This window comes from Echiichthys vipera, assembly GCF_963691815.1.
Source record: "Echiichthys vipera genome assembly, chromosome: 2".
Taxonomy (NCBI): domain Eukaryota; kingdom Metazoa; phylum Chordata; class Actinopteri; order Perciformes; family Trachinidae; genus Echiichthys; species Echiichthys vipera.
This window is the reverse complement of record NC_139827.1, coordinates 7,782,058-7,798,844: the sequence shown is the minus strand read 5'-3', so window position 1 is coordinate 7,798,844 and position 16,787 is coordinate 7,782,058. Positions and strand designations below refer to the sequence as shown.

General features: G+C 41.4%; 1 protein-coding gene across 1 annotated transcript in view; it reads left to right on the top strand.

The window, feature by feature from the left end:
- LOC310958268 (protein sidekick-1-like) overlaps positions 1 to 16,787 on the top strand; it is a 241,874-nt gene that overhangs the window by 203,324 nt on the left and 21,763 nt on the right. Inside the window, exons 27-31 of the mRNA XM_083929123.1 lie at positions 940 to 1,055; positions 4,260 to 4,446; positions 5,398 to 5,496; positions 8,754 to 8,948; positions 16,347 to 16,548. Coding sequence (XP_083785249.1) covers positions 940 to 1,055; positions 4,260 to 4,446; positions 5,398 to 5,496; positions 8,754 to 8,948; positions 16,347 to 16,548 — 799 coding nt within the window. The remainder of the gene's footprint in view (positions 1 to 939; positions 1,056 to 4,259; positions 4,447 to 5,397; positions 5,497 to 8,753; positions 8,949 to 16,346; positions 16,549 to 16,787) is intronic.

Sequence of the window (16,787 nt, the reverse complement as noted above, 5' to 3'; positions counted from 1 at the left end):
TCTGCTTCACTGATTTTAATATCCCATGCAGTGAATTTAATCCTGTCAGGAGCACGTATCTCTGTGATTTTCTCTCACTCTTCCCCAATTGCAACTGATTACCTAGTGTTGTGCTGCACATAATATTTCCTTTCCATTTTCATCAGCTCAGCATACAATTTGGGAATATAGTTTGAAATATTTGATGTATGTGTCGCAGTGTTTCCCCAAGGATGGAGTTGTAACAGCGGAGGTGAAGCGTGCGTGTGGGGAAAAAACGTGGGCCTGCAAAGCGCACCCTGCTGGGAAGGGCTCTTTGGACCTCAGTACATACAGGAGCCTACTTTTGTGCACAGTCACTCATCTGGAAAGAAAAACATGTGATTTGACGAACGAGGTTATGAGTGACCTGTATCACATCCTGCTCATTTTGACAGCCATTTTATATTTAGTCATAGTCTTTGAGATGCAAATGACAAGTCATTTAACACACTCTTATTTTAGTGTAGGCAAAGATGCCTATATTTAAATTCATTGTTTCTCTTGTCTTAAACCAAAACACATTATTGATCAAATAAATGATGCCGCTGGGACACTGGTGTGTGTTTTTATTTGAAGTATTTATATCATGAAGAAATACTTAAAATAAAAAATGTCGGCGCGGCCGGTGTCACAGTGGTTAGAGCAGGCGCCCCATGTAAAGAGGCTGAAGATCCTCGAGGCAGCGGCCGCGGGTTCAACTCCGATCTGCGGCCCTTTGCTGCATGCCCCCCCCACCCCCCACCCCATTTCCTGTCGTTCAGATCTAATAAAAGGAATGAAAAACTGCCAAACAATAATCTTTAAAAAGAAATGTATTGGTCATACTTGGTTGGTGTAAAATAATAGTCAACTGTTGTTAATGTGTGTGTGTGTGTGTGTGTGTGTGTGTGTGTGTGTGTGTGTGTGTGTGTGTTCTAGTTCCATCTGGAGCCCCAGTGAACGTGTCTGCTGAGGCAGTGAGTTCCACCAGGATCCTGCTCAAATGGTCTGCTCTCCCTCAGGCACAAAAGAATGGAGTCATACTTGGATATAAGGTGTGTAAAACACATACACACACACACACACACACACACACACACACACACACACACACACAAACACACACACAATCCTATCCTGGCATTCTCACTTGACCCCCTCAGCCCATTATCACTTCCAACAACACCTTCACACTCTTTCAAACACACACACAGGCACACAAACATCTAATATAAGCCGAATATGACGTAATAGCCTGTAACTGCTCTGGTTTGTTCTTCCTACACTACTGCTTTTAAAAGCACCCAGCTCCAGTAAGTACGTCTGGGGGCGTGTGTGTAACTGTGCATATGAGAGAGGCTTTAACATTTAATACCCTTTCATAAAACAGCAGTTTTTGTATCATGTTATTGTAGAAACAATAGCTGGATTATGCATTTATAAAAAAAAAATGGACAATAATCCATAAAGCCTGCTGGTTTTGTGAAGTGTTTTGTTCATAAACTGCAGTTTTGGCAAGAGGATGTGAAATCTTGAGTTTACATGCGCAGTATGTATATTCCGCACTTGTTACCCACCTAAGCACTGTAGCCTACAGTCTATCCACGTTTGCCAAATTTGAGCACATCTTTGTCTTTGTTTCCGAACTAAGTCAGAGAAGTCTGTCTTGCTGGAACCCCCCGATGGTGACGTACCTGACATACTCGGATGTGCAGGTTGCTGAGAAAAGGCTGGATAAATAAAGTTGATGGTTTAGTGCACGTGCACTGTTTTTTACCTGAGAGCATCACTTACTGGCAGTCACATCTCTGCTTTTACACTCCCACGCATACCCTCCAGGGGTTTATCGCGATGTACTCCACTTCCCTGTTTGGCTTTAAAATAAATAGAAGACACCTACCAGTTGTCTTTTTTTTTGCAATATATAGCTTTTACTTGTTTATTGGCATATATGTAGCACCCCTCAAAATCCATAGAAAAGAAAATGTAACACAGAGAAAGCACACACAAAATGCTTTACTAATATAAAACTGGAATTGGGTGCAGCTCTTAATCACCACCCAAACAAAACATAGCAAAAGAAAGCTTTAAAACCAAGGAAATGTATCCTCAATTGCATGGACACGGTTGCGTTATAAATACATAAATCTACCAAAGCACACAGGCTGTGACTGTGTGATATAAACCGGTACCATCCAGTATTTTAAAATTGGGTAAAATTCAGGTCATATTATCCACCATGCCCAAAGCACATCACACTCCCCATCTGTGTGTGTTTTATTGTGCCCTCCTGAGGATCACACCGAGCAGTTATGCCTACCATGCTAATAAATTGGGAAGTGGCTGCCAGCAGTAGCTCTTCAACACCGCTCCTCCCCTAGTAGATGTTGAATGGTTCTCCTGCCACGTACTCCTCATGACTATTTCTGTTTTTAGACACTTATGAGCGGAGGCCTTTCTTCGAAATGTTATGTTTTTAAAGTGTGGCAGGGAGTTCATGAACATGAAGAAAACAGAGAAAACAGAACAAGAAAGACGGTACTTGACACATAAGTGAAAGAGCAGTGCTGACTTTGAATAGTATTTTTAAAAGTGGGTACTGGTGTCATTTTAATTTCAGCATCGGTTTTAGTTGATGTTTCAGTTAAAGGATAAGTCTGATGCTGGAAACGGCCCATTCCTCTGTGCTGCAGAGCTCCATTGTTGTCAAAAACACATCAGCGAGCCACCCTGCTGTACTGGCTGACATGTTCCTTTATGATGATGTGGTGTGCTGTGCAGATTGTGAAGCCCTTTCAGACAGACAGTATTTGTGATTTGTGATTTTGGACTACATGAAATAAACGTGTCTTTGACTTGACTGTGACTTGACTGTGACGGCCATGGGCACTGCCTTTTGAGTGAATTCCATGTACATTTCTTTAGTGCTCTAAATATTTGCTAGCACACCAAAAAGGCAGCTGAAGGAACGAAAGCATTCCTTTATTAGTCCCATGAGGGAAAATTCAACTTTTCATTCTGTTATCATATTACACACACACAGGCCTGAAACACATGCATGCACAAACATGACCTATATACGTGTAATAAATAGAGAGAAGTCTGAGCAAGGGGCTGCCCCATGGAAAAGTGCTGAGAGTAATTGTTGATTCGGTGCCTTGCTCAAGGGCACCTCGGCAGTGCCCAGGAGGTGAACTGGCACCTCTCCAGCTATGAGCCCACCCTCTATTCTTCCATATGTACAAAAACACTATTTATATGTAACGTTTGACTGAAAGCTTCATTGCCCATCTGTAATAAGAAAATACTTTGCTTCTTTTAAAAGTGAACTATATACAGTATGTATACATGTTATTAAACCTTAAATACATTTTTTTTTCGCCAGCTGGGGGCAGCATGAACACAACACTGACACACAATGACGTTATAAAGTTTTTTAATGCTTTTAAACTAAAAACACAAACAAAACGAGCTACTTTACTGTAACTTAGTTCAGTAAGAAATGCTGCTACATTTTTAACACTGTTATCACTTATCACTCCTTCTCACTTATTTAGTTTGTACTTATTTTATTTCAATATGCTGCTAAACCGCACAGTGCGTATTGTTGTATATTGTATAAACCTACGTTTAACCACAATGTCACATTTAGTTATTGTTTGATTTATTTTACGTTAGCTTTATTTGATTTGATTTATGTTAGCTTATTGTCACTCTGACCCTTTCCCATCTGTGTATTGAAACTGTTGCACAATAATTTCCCTCGGGATAAATAAAGCTTCTTGAATCTTGAATCTTGAAGCAATTGTGACAGTGAACCAGAACAGTAAAGATGTGGGCTGGAAGGCTAAACAATGAGCAACAATGGCTATAAAACTCAATAGATATAAGGAGAACTGAGGAGTTAATTACATGTGTGTTCATCACTACTAGCAAGACTTTTGATCCAATCTTAATATTGCATTATACAATAAAATTGATAGTGTAATATTGATAATAGTGGTTTTAAAGGTCTGTGGTAGGAAGTAGCAGGCCTGGGACCGAGTGCTACAGACAGGCTGCAACAGTCTGAAAGACTCGAAAGCTGGTTTTGGTCTTTTTTATTTGGTGACAATCACAAAAACATAGAACTTCACCAACCTTATTTGATTTAAAGCCTCCAGAGCTACAGTAAATTAAACGAAACTGTGCTAACAGAATTTAGATGGCAGGATCTAACTCATATTTGTGTATGCCTGTTTGTGTGTGTCTGTGTCCAGGTGTCGTACAGCGAGAAGGACTCAGAAGGTCCCCCCAGTGTTCAGGTGGCAGAAGGCGAGGGGAGTGTAACGTTGCTCCTCGGGCTTCTCAAAAAATGCACGGTGTACGTGCTACAGGTGCTGGCGTACACACGGATGGGTGACGGCCCACAGAGCAACCCCATACTGCTCCGAACCAAAGAAGATGGTAGGATCTCTCTCTCTCTGTCTCACTGACCTTTCTGTTCAGCAGTTTGTTCAACACTTTTGCCTTTTCCTCACCTTCGTAGCTGTTTTTCACCTCTTCCCACCTGCTGTCAGCACAGCCAACGGTCTTTCCCCCACTTCACTGATCATCCGCTGGGTTCAGCTCTCCCTTCAGACCCCCTCCACAACACAGACATGGAGAACACATTGTGTATGTGTGTGTGTGTGTGTGTGTGTGTGTGCAGATCTCCTCAGATACGAACATGGCAGACTTTTCAGGATGCCAGCAACCCGGTCTGTTCTCCTTGAATAATGAAACACAGGCGCACACTCACATTGACACACACACACACACTCTTCCTCTATCAAACAGTGTCACGTTTGAAAAGTTTTTCTCATTTCAGGATGAAACAAGAATGGAGAAGTCAATTCCCGGCAACGTATAATGAACCTCCATCCTGTCTGTCAGTCACACATACACATACTGTACACACATCCACACTCAGGCTGACATGTACTTGGTGGTGTGGAACATGTACTTTTATCGGGAAGGGTATGAGGTTGAGAGAAAATTACATTTTCTAATTTGCGTCTTTTAGAAGTGCCTCTTAAAAATGTATAAGACGCTTTGTGTGTGTGTGTGTGTGTGTGTGTGTGTGTGTGTGTGTGTGTGTGTGTGTGTGTGTGTGTGTGTGTGTGTGTGTGTGTGTGTGTGTGTGTGTGTGTGTGTGTGTGTGTGTGTGTGTGTGTGTCTCTAGAGAGCATATACACATACATCTGTGTGCCTTGATACTGTCGTTCTAAGTTATTAAAGTGTGAGTGCTTGATGTTGCGATTCTTTCTTTCTTATGACAGTACTGAAGGAGTCCTTTTGTGCATTTTGGTGCTGCTATTTGTATATTTATTGTGCTTTAATTCTGCTGCCAACTCTCTTCTCTATTTTTCTCTCCAGTCCCAGGCCCCCCTGTCAGGATGGTGTTTCCAGAAGTTCGGTTGTCATCAGTAAGGGTTGTTTGGCAGCCACCCACGAACCCCAACGGCATCATATTAGGTACAATAACAAACACACACGCACACACACACACGAGTAAGGAGATATTTGGAGCAACATTCATCATTATTTTTTGTTTGTAATGATGATCGATTTGTTTTCAGTTGCTGAAGGAAAGAGTTCGGCTAATAGAAAAGTTTTAAACATGTGCACAGAACAGAAACACATAAGGCTCGCTGTGATCCTTCAAGGCAAGAGAGGCGGTAAAATCCATATATGTGAGTGTCAGTAATCGAGTTGTACACAGGAAAGGGGCTTTTATAGCTGCTGAAGTATATACAGCCTCATATATGTAAACACACTGAGATTCACACATATATCACATGTTTCTGAAACTGCGCTTCATCGTATGCGGAGTGAATCAGAAAGAACAGATTAATGAAGAGGAAGAAGTGAGGAAGAGGCGAGAGGAATGTGAGAGCTGCTGAGCTGCAAACAGAGAGAACAGAAGGGGAGAGACAGCAGAGAGGAGATGTATGGAGGTGAGAGGAGGGACAGGTGTGTGTGCGTAAGTGTGTGTGTGTGCGTGCGTGTGCACCCCTCACAAGGGGTGAGAGAGGAGTAGTATTTGTCCTCTCAGTGGGGGAGGGAGTCGAGCAGGACACAGTGAGTGATGTGTGACTGTATTGTAAGAGGGAGGACATTTAGTGCGACACCTCTCTGAGACAGAAGGATGAGTGGGAGGGTAAATCTCTCTCTCTCGATCACAGACACACACACAAATGTGCAGTCCTGCTGTGTCCTTGCTGGAGGTATGTGTATATGGATACTGTGCGTGCGTGTGTGTGTCTGTGTGTGTGTGTGTGTTTATGCACATACAAACCGCTTTCTCTAGTGCTCATGACTGCCTCATTTCTCCTTGAGTTCTCAGCTCATGGGGGACTGAAACAAAAGGTGGACAAAGAAGAAACAGACCACAGAAGGCGCACAATCTGATTTGGCACAAGGCAGTGAGGCATTTGTGTTTTCACGTGACCTCTTTGTATATAATGTCTATTCTAGCCGCAAGCTGCAGCCCAACTCCATAACCACAAACGTATGTGTTTAAAAAAAGTACTAAAATATATTGATTTTTGAGTCTGTTGTTGGTGTACACTGATGTCCCACAATGCAGGAAAAGTTTAATTGGCAGTGGCATTTCCATGTTTGATGCCTGTCGCATCATGTATTGCATGACTACCTGTTAGCACAAAACTGTATCCTAAACAGATGTTGTATACTAATACTGCAAAGTAGCATACTAGAACAGTTACATTATTAGTTTTACATACTGTATGGAAAAAAAGTTCCATTTGGGTCTATAGACCATCTGGTGGTGTGCGCATTCAAGCGCAGAAATCCAAAAGCCACAATATATTGTGGGATGAATGGATTAATTATTTTCCTGAACATTAAGGAAAACATTAAGAAAATATCACAAATTAGAACAGTATTCAGTGGTTGCATTCATAATCTCAGCATTTAGGTCATCTTCAGGGCCTACTTGTAATAAAATCTATTATAAAAGCAACACAAAACAATCCATTAAACACCAAATCTGTTAAGATCATAAGAGTCAAAGGTCCTTATTTCTTACATCGTCCTTACATCGGTTGTCTCTTTGTTCAGGACTCAGTCATGTTTTGGACAGAGAAGACTGACAAGGGTTGTTTGTAATCTATCGTGGAAAACTATCCATAGATCTCTGGTCTGGTGAGAACTGTGGTTAAAATAAGCATGGAGGCATGTTATTTAGCATAGTATTGGGAGGGGTGAGAAGAGGAAACATAGTCATGTACTGTGAACAGAATGTTTTAGTAGGTAGTAGTAGCATTGGCTTTGCTTTGAGTCCTTTATTAACACAGACAAGGCCAGTAAGCATTGAGGGAAAAAAAACTTCCATAGATACACGAGTTAGGGAAAATATTCTACACCAGAGCTATTCAATTACAAATTCAATTGGGCCAGATTTTACAACCATGAAACGTAAATGGCCCAGACATTTCAGCAGCATATTTAAAACCTCTATTCTTGTGTGTGAGTGTGTGTGTATGCGTGGCAGCTCGTCTCTGACACTCTCTGTTTAGACACAACTGATACATATGTGTAATCAAGCTGGACAGCTCAGAGATCCGTGGTCATGTTGTGACCTGCATTGTCCTCTGGTCCATTTCGTCTGCATAAGAACCTGGCAAGAAAACACGCTGGTAATCTATTATAAATGCTATATATGCTCAGAGGTTGTTCCTGGGCCGGATGTGGCCCACGGCCCACCAATTGAATATGCTGGCTGCTATGTTGCATCTTTTCAATGCAAAGGGAAGATGGAGGTTTCACGAACACGACACGGTTTCTTTGTAATCGAGATGCAGCATTGTGTATCTGATAGCAGCGATGTCCTAATGATATTCAGTACACAACATAATGCTGTGCTCTGACCCAATTGGCGAGAGGATTTGTTATCTAGTTGTTATCCAATAATCTTCCACACACTGCGTTCACATTAATATGCAATCAGACTATCTGATGAGATTATCACCCACACAACCAGATTAGACCCCTCTGAGCAGATTACCATCCTGACAGTCTTACTGTGAACCAATCATCTCCCGCACACTTGTGTGTTTGTGTGAGCTTGTGGATGTGTGTATTCATTGTACAATACAATCTTCATATTGAGAGCCTTTGTGAGTGGCCAGTGGCCTGTGGAAAGCTTGGTCGGGGATCAGTGGTTTGAGTGTATGTGTGTACGTGTTGAAGGGTGTTAGTGTTATTACATGGCCTGCTGCACATGAGACAGAGAAACAGACACAAGCCGTGTACACCGTGGGTCACTGCCAAGGGGACAGAGGAGAGGTTGAATGTTTTTATAATGTGTCTGTATGTGTGTGTGTGTAGAGGAATGGCGTGTGCGCACTGATGTTAAATGACAGATTTATGACTTTGTGTATGTTTTTGGTGAGAGCAGAATAAAAGGGCTCCATACATACAAATTACTAACAGCAAAGCAGCTGCATGGATCAAATCTTTCCAGAGCAGATATGGACAGTTTCAGGAACTGCAGAAAAGTGTGTGTGTTTGTTTGTTTGTTTGTATGTGTTTCTGTGGAAATGCAGCCGTGTGGTAAGTGGCATTGGGTGGCTACGTTTTTAGGCTTTTCTCTCATCTTGCTGTCTTTGATTCTTCTGTGATCTAAAGTAGACCACAAAAAAACACATTCACACAGATTTCAACTGACTTCCTCCTCTGTCTTGTCTTTCCATCTGTCCCTTCACTAGGCTACCAGATCTCCTACTGCCTGGACAGCAGGGACCCTCAGCGATGGACCACAGTGGAGGTGGGCTCGAACGCGCGGCAGTTCACCGTCACAGGTCTTTCCCCTGAGCAAGCCTACGTTTTCCGACTCATTGCCCGCACTGCCGTGGGCTGGGGCGAAGAACAGGAAGCCCTAGTTGTTACCACTGAACGCAGAGGTAAAGGACACACACGGACATTAGCTTTACATGCTAACAGGTTTGCTATCATATCCATGCAGATGGTAACCACTCCTGTTAAAACCTAAAATGAAGCTGAACTCTCAGGCTGTCAGTTAAAACATACTGAGTGTGTTAGAGCACTTCATATTTATTGGAATCCTATTTGAATAATGACAAACAGCATGTGATAAACGTCCCCACCTTCACCTGTATCAAACACTGTTTCCAGACACTTAGTTCATTACATTCAAAGGTCTAAAAAACCCTATTTTGGATCTATCAGCCTCTCCTTACTATGAAATTTTACATGAGAATCAGAATCAGAATCAGAAAACCTTTAATGTCCCGCAGACGGGGAAATTCTTTTATCACAGCAGCAACATAATATTACAAAATAAGATAAAAAATGGCAAAAAATAAGCAATAAAGTTACGTTTAAAAAGGGAAGAAATGGAAATAGACATATATACATATTCACATGATGTAGTGCAGTTGTTCTTGTTTTGTTTGCTTGTAAGAATGTAATATGGAGTGAATAAATATGATTAAATATGTCCAAATAGTGCAAAAAACAGAAGTGCCCATAGTACAGGCATATTGCACAGTGCAGGGTGCAGGGTACAGGATGAGGTCAATAGTCTATTGGGAGCAGTGCTGATTGTAAAGTCTGACAATGAGCACATATTTTTTGAGAGATTTTGTATTTTTTAAAAGATTTTTTTTGTCCCTGTATGGGAAAGAGAGAGAGAGAGAGAGAGAGGGGATGACATGCAGCAAAGGGCCGCAGGTCGGATTTGAACCTAGGCTGCTGCGGCGAGGACTTTTAGCCTCTGTATATGGGGCACCCGGTGGCTCAGCGGTAGAGCGGGCCCAAGAGATTTTGCATTTGTGTTTTTTAGTACTCTTCTTACTGGTTTGAAACAAGCGGCAACCACCGGGGGTGAAAAATGAAGGCAATGTGGAGGCAACATGAAGCTAAAAACTGCAGTTTCTTGAATGACTAATTGAGGCTGACTCCAAGAGGAAGCTAATCCCCACAGACCCCCTTGTAAAAATGACAAACTTTACAGCAGAAAATAAACATCTTTACAGCCTGGGGGGAAAAAAACTGTTTTGGTCTAACTAATTTCCCTGTTCATGGCAACTGTACGGAAGGTGATTATTATATAACTCGCTCAGAAAGGGGCTGGCAGGGACTTCATCCCAGCGCCTGTGGTGCAGCCGGTTTGGTTTCTGTGACGACATTTACGTTAGCTAGGTTGCTATACAGCTAAAAACAAGCTAACAATGAGTACGGCGGTGATACAAGCACAACACTTACCAGCAACAGTCAGTTACTGGTTGATCAGCTCCCTCAAAACGGCTTTTTTGTCTATGTTGTGTGCCCATGGCGACACCTGCACTTTTCTGAAAAGTTCAGTGATTTTCAACTAGAAGCGCTCACAGCCTCATGTGCTCTCTTCTAATTTGCGCTCAGAGAAAGATGCTATGAGGACACAGGCCCTAATACTGCTGTTTGACATAACTTCACCAAATACAGTAAAAAAAAAAAAAGGTCCATCCTAAAGCATTTGATTAGAAAAACAGTCACTTCCCCCAAAGTACTGTACCTCACATCACACACATTTAGGCTATTCTGTGAGACCGTTTTTTCACTTCTCAGTTTTTTCACTTCTCCATTTTTTCACTTCACTGAGCCTCCTCGGAAATTGTTTGGAGCCCCCCTGGGGAAGCTGGCCACCCGCTTTAAAAACCTCTCCTGTAGATATCTTTAATAGGCCAACACCATTAAAACATGCCACAGCCACAGCAGGTATAATTGGCTCAAGGTCTGAATGGAACGGATTCATCTTTAATGTTATTTTATAGTTTTCCTGCTGAGTCAAAATGGCAGCTGTGAAAAAGGCCTATGGGGACAGACAGGCTTGATTGGTCACTGAGTAGTTTTGGGACAATGGGACACATTCGCTTTCTCTTTCTTTATAAAAGAGGTAGAAATTATAACAGTATGATTCTGAAACAGTTGAATCCCACACTAATCCAACCAGTTTATTGTGTTCATTTTGCTTCTATAAAAAAAAAAATGATTTTCCACATTGCTGGATAATTCAACAAGAATAATGGGGTGTAAGGTAGAAGCTTTGACTAATGATAAGTAAGAGTTTCATTTCCATGCACCCCCATTATATATGTATCATATAACTCGTGTGGCATTTGCACCAAAGCAATGTAATAATCTGGAATGAAATTCACATTCAATTAGAATGATGCATAAGGAAATAAAATGTGTTAAATAAACCAGATTAGACATGAAATTATGTAAATTTAAAGCAGGACCGACGTGATTAATGGTGTTTATTTGACCTGTTCTTTCAAAAGGTTTGTTCGCATGAGAAAACTACGATTACTCTGTGGTTATTTTGTCGTCTCTTTTCACTCCCAGATGGGCAACGATTATATCTTGTCATTTTTTACAGTAATGCCAGTGCAGGAAGTGTCTGGAAAGGTTAGCCGAGGTTGTAGAATTTTTAATTTTTTATGATCTCTGCAGCTTTTTAGAGGGTTGTATGAGTTGCGGTAAATGTGAAGTCCTTGCAGAGAAAAGTCTCAGAGAGCAAAAGCAAGCAAGAAGCTTCAGGCCTGGAGCTCGGACAGATTATCAGCGCTTCAGCAAGTAGTTTGTGGTTGTACCTGCAGAATCCTTTGTTACTAGGCACTTATTAATAGCACAAGATAAAAATGTATGACCTTTGGTGTGCGTGGGACATTTTACATACAGAACAAGAAGAAATGACATTTAGAAACTACAGCTGCTTGGGAGTAAATGTACATTTCGAAATCACCAAGAATGAGTCCTCCAGCAGTCGCTTTATGAAACCCACCTGGAGGTCTGTGCGACAGTGGTCAATTAAAGAAGGGGTGGGTAGATAGAAGTGAGGGTCGGTTTGTGTCGTCGTTATTGTTTGCATGTTGTGTCTGTCAATTCTGAGACCACTTCATCCTCGCATGTCGGATATGTTTGTTGATAACGATTCAGATCGGCGATAATATATTCACTCACTGAGACAAAGATGAACTCCCACGTATATTTCAGTTTTGTTGATGTGAGTTTTTTCATAAATTCCCAAACTGACAGTGTGAGCTGCTCATTTTTTATCCTGACACTAATCTAGAAGTGCTGAGCGTTGCTTTCCCGTCTGTTGCCATTTGTGCTGTTGAATTAATTCTCAAGCAAAAAAAACACCCAAAAATGAAATCATATAAATCATCATGAAAAATTGCACATTATTAGGCCAAAGAAAACTCTCAGTCTGTTGATACTAAGTTTAGTGAGACAACAAGGAAAATCTGTCTTGCAACACTGCCGACTGTCTCCCAGCACCATGTGGGCGGGTGGAACATGTTCAGTTATTAAGTTAGGAAAAGAACGAATGAGACTAATATTGTGTTGAATGGTAGTTGAGATTAATTTTTTGCTAAAGGAAAAAGCACAGCCCAGAAAACAAGATCTGAAAGCTAAAGTAATTACTATTGATCAGTAGCTCTATCAGCACTGTGCAATTATGGTCATTTAGTATTTTAGGGCATCAGACATGTTGCTAATTTCTCTTTAACATTTCATCTCATTTGAGCTGTCGCTGGCCTCACGGTGGGATATAAACTGCATGAACATAACAGTAACTTTACCACAGAAACACACTCTGAGTATGACGGCCCGTGCCTATGACGAGGTGTAAGAGGATGAGCAGTGACAGTAACTCTCCGAAGACAGTTTTGTCTCCAAAAACCTGGAACATAACAACTATATCCTCCAACGTAGGCAGTGGCCAGTAAGCCAAAATAGATCTTTAACAGTGACTTGACTCAGTGCAGTACTTTTTCCATTTCCTTTAAGAAACAAATAAAAAGTCACGTTTTTATCGTCCTCAGATCCAGAGGTCGTGACGCTTTTATCTCATGTTGTCTAGACTTCTGCTCCTCTCTCCTGCCTTGCTTCAATCATCTACTTTAATGTCTAAAGCTCCTTGAGAATGAAGCGGTGAGGACTTACTTAGTAGTGCTCTAGCATCTCTCCAATGGTTACAATTTAAGTTACAAGTTATTAGAGGGAAAAGATTTTACTGATCATAATAATCAAAATGTATAATAGAGGCTAAAAACAACAAACAATTGTCTTGTCTATATTGTCTAAACTTGGTGAATTTTTATCTAATCTTAATTTTAATTTCAACTAAGAATGTGTTGTGGTATGTAATGTTTACCGCAAGTCAAAATTACACTGGAATATTTGTTTTCAGGATTACTAGAAACACCCCCCCTTTTTGTTTACTGGGATGTAACACACAATGTTGTTTAAGTGTGAGACTAAAATCTCATAAAACTTACCATATTGTTGTATTGTATTTGCTGAAGCAACAAGCCATAAAAGTCAATACTGCAGATCCATCATACATAAAGAGTACATCAGCCCATGTAAGTGTTAGAGCTACAGTCTGCATCCGTGTCGTTAGAACAAGTTTTATACTGCAGTGTTTGTCCTCTGTGAGCCAGAGAAGCCTGACTGCTCCCAGTGTAAACTCAAAACTAAAGATGATCACATGCTAGTGCACAGCTCCAACCTCCGGGTTAGCTACGCGCTGAAAATGGCCGGTTTTGACGAAGATTTCAGTCGTGCAGTAGGGCAGATGTGCTCAGTTCTTTCGGTGACTAAATATATATCGTAGTATGTATCGTTTGGGGGATTTGTCCATTTTAATGCCAGGGTATGTGTCACCCCATGGAAGTGTTGCATCAGAACAAGTTCTGTTTCACAAGAGCACCATTGCTGCATCCCGGGGTTAGCCCCGCCCACGACTATTGTTTAAAGAAATACGACATAGATGAATGATAATGCCGTGCCGCCGGCCCATACTCCAGCACTGACACAACGCTGTGGAGATGGGTCTGGCAGTGTGAGAGTGAAGTGAAGCAGTATTATAAAGTTGCATGACGTGAAACCAAAACAGTGGGTTGAAAGATGCTAAAAGGCTCTGTAGGTCGGTTGATCTAATGTTGATGTAAAAAATATTGATTCAAGCAGCTTTCAAGAAAGATTAGTGTCTTCTTTCACCTTTATTCTTTTCAAAACATCAGTAGTTATTATTTGATATGTGTTATATGTATTCATTTCTTTTTGTCAGACGATATGGAGGAAAGGTCTAAGGGCCAGGTGGCGGTGACTATTCCACCAAAATGAAATATCACTTCTAAAAAATGAAGCCACAGTGGCTGAAGTGGCACACTGTCTCAGTAGACTAACGCATGAATAACTTCTGGTTTAAACGTGGTTTTCTGCCCTTTGATATATGTCATTCCTGATCTCTCTCTCCAATTTTCCCTGTCAGCCAGCACCGTGTACGTCTAGTAAAGCATCGAAATGCTACAAGTCCCTTTATTAAAATGTGACAGTGAAGTGAGTTTTCATGAAAACCTGGAATCATGATGTTAGGTATTCTGTCCGGAGCTATCAGCTTGTATAGTGCATTTTAATTGGATCAGATATCATAACATCTGCAGCATCATTATCAGGGTTTCTTTAGAGTAGGATTCAGTTCCTGTTCCCTGTTCCACTTCAGTAACATAATGGCCCAGTCTCACTGTGAGACAGACAGAATGGCCTAATAGAGATTTCTTTCTGATGATGCAGAAGAGACTGAGTTAATCCCCAGAAAGAGAAAATTGGCTTTTTGAGTGCAAGCGTGTGTGAGTGTGAGTGTGTGTGTGTGTGTGTGTGTGTGTGTGTGTGTGTACGTGCATAAATGAAAACAACTCCCTTTAGAGTCATTTATTTATGCTGATGTTTTTTCCAAGAGGGTGATAACTGATAAGGTAATGGACAGTATACAGTAGCATATTTAGCCAAATTCATCCCTTTACGATATTTTCTCTCATCTAGTACCAACACCGGCTCTTCCTTCTTCTACACTTCTCTTCTATCACTCTTCTCCTCATTGTGTAGCAGTAAACAGTTGTGTCAGTGCTGGAAGGGCAGCTCTTGTTCCAACAATTATGAGATTATTATCAGAACAGGATCTTAACTGTGGAGCAAAAGGAGGAGAGCAGACAGGGAGACACAGATGGTATCAGGGAAACAAAAGGGAGAGAAAAGTCAAATCTTGAAAGGACTGAAGAATAAGGGCGCGAGGGAAGAAGGGAGTCAAACAGATTTGACTTAAATTACTCGTGATAAGGATGAATGGAGAAGGCGAGCCTGTGTGTGTGTGTGTGTGTGTGTGCGTGTGTGCGTGTGTGTGTGTGTGTGTGTGCGTGTGTGTGTGTGTGACTGTGCTTATGCATATGTTTGAGAACATACGTGTAGATTAATTCAACTTCAGAGAGAATCGATAATGCATTAATTTCCAGACTTAATCGATAAGCCGATGCCCCTGAAATTAAACAGTTATGCCCCCAACTGTTTGTGTTGTTTGTGTTGTTTGTGAGCTTGCACGCGTGTGGGCATGTGTGTACACACATCTACTAATCACAAAGCTTCTGCCAACATAGTTGTACAAAGATACTGACTCCCAGAGTCATCTTTTATCTTCTAATTGAATAGCAAAGACACACACACATACTAATACACACACATACACACACACACACACACACACACATACAGGCAATCTGTTGAGGAATTGTTTCTTTGATGCTGCAGTGGTTAAATGTCTTGTTTCATTTAAACATATGTGTGCACTATACATTGCAACAGTCACACTGATGCATATGTGCTGCTCAGGCTTCTCTTGTCCTGTGTTGCAAGGTATTTGCAGCATATGGTTCATAATGTGCTCATTTTGTCCAGGTGACAATGTATTTCATCGAGTGTAGCTACGATTATGAGCCCAAATAAAGGACAGTTTGAAAAATGATTAGAGAAGCATATTGAATGCAGATGTTTCTGGTATTTAAGTAACCAGGTTACAGCCGATCTCTGAAACATCATGTGTCAGGGATGCACAGATTTATCTTTATGTTTCTCAGAGCGATGGATAGAAGTAGTTTTGACCTTTTTAAGTTTAGATTTTTCACCCAGCACCTTCTTGAGTTGTGGAAATGTGCTGTACTCGGTCCTTTAATTGGTGACCTAACTCTACATCTAAACAAACTCTGTCCCTAATGAACAAAAGTACACACACATACTACTATATTACATGATTTTATGCATGAATGAATATATCAGAATATCAATCAGAATGTTTTTAAAACAAATTGAAATTGCTCTAGATATTTAATTTGTTTCATTTTCCCTCTCCTGCTTCCACTTCAATTCCCCCGTTCTTATGGTTTTTCTTCCTTTCCTCTTTTCCCCCCTCTCTTCTCGCCTCGGCCTCTCTCCCCCCTTTACTGCATCCTCAGAGCGCCCCCAGCCACCCAGGAAGTTGGCTGCTCCTCAGGACGGGGTTGAAGCTCGCCATCTCCGCCTCCACTGGGTGATGGGTGGCTCAGGTTCCTCGCCGCTGAGGTACTTCACTCTGCAGGCCAAAGAGCTGCCCAACGGGGACTGGAGCACACACACTGCTGACATCCCGCACAACGTGACCACCTGGACCATTGACAGGTACACATGTGCACATATGTACAGTCACATACACACGCATGTCTGCTTGTGTGCCGACAGTGTAGTTATTGTCGAATCATAATTTAATACTGGCTAAAAAGTAATAATCCAGTGTTGCGTCCATGAAGCCTTTCATACTAAAAAGCGCGGTTCGCAACATAGAATTCCCCCGCTGTGTGGAAGCTATCAGAGTTACGTTAGCATCTCTATTGGATGTGAAGAAGTTTGCACTCCAACAC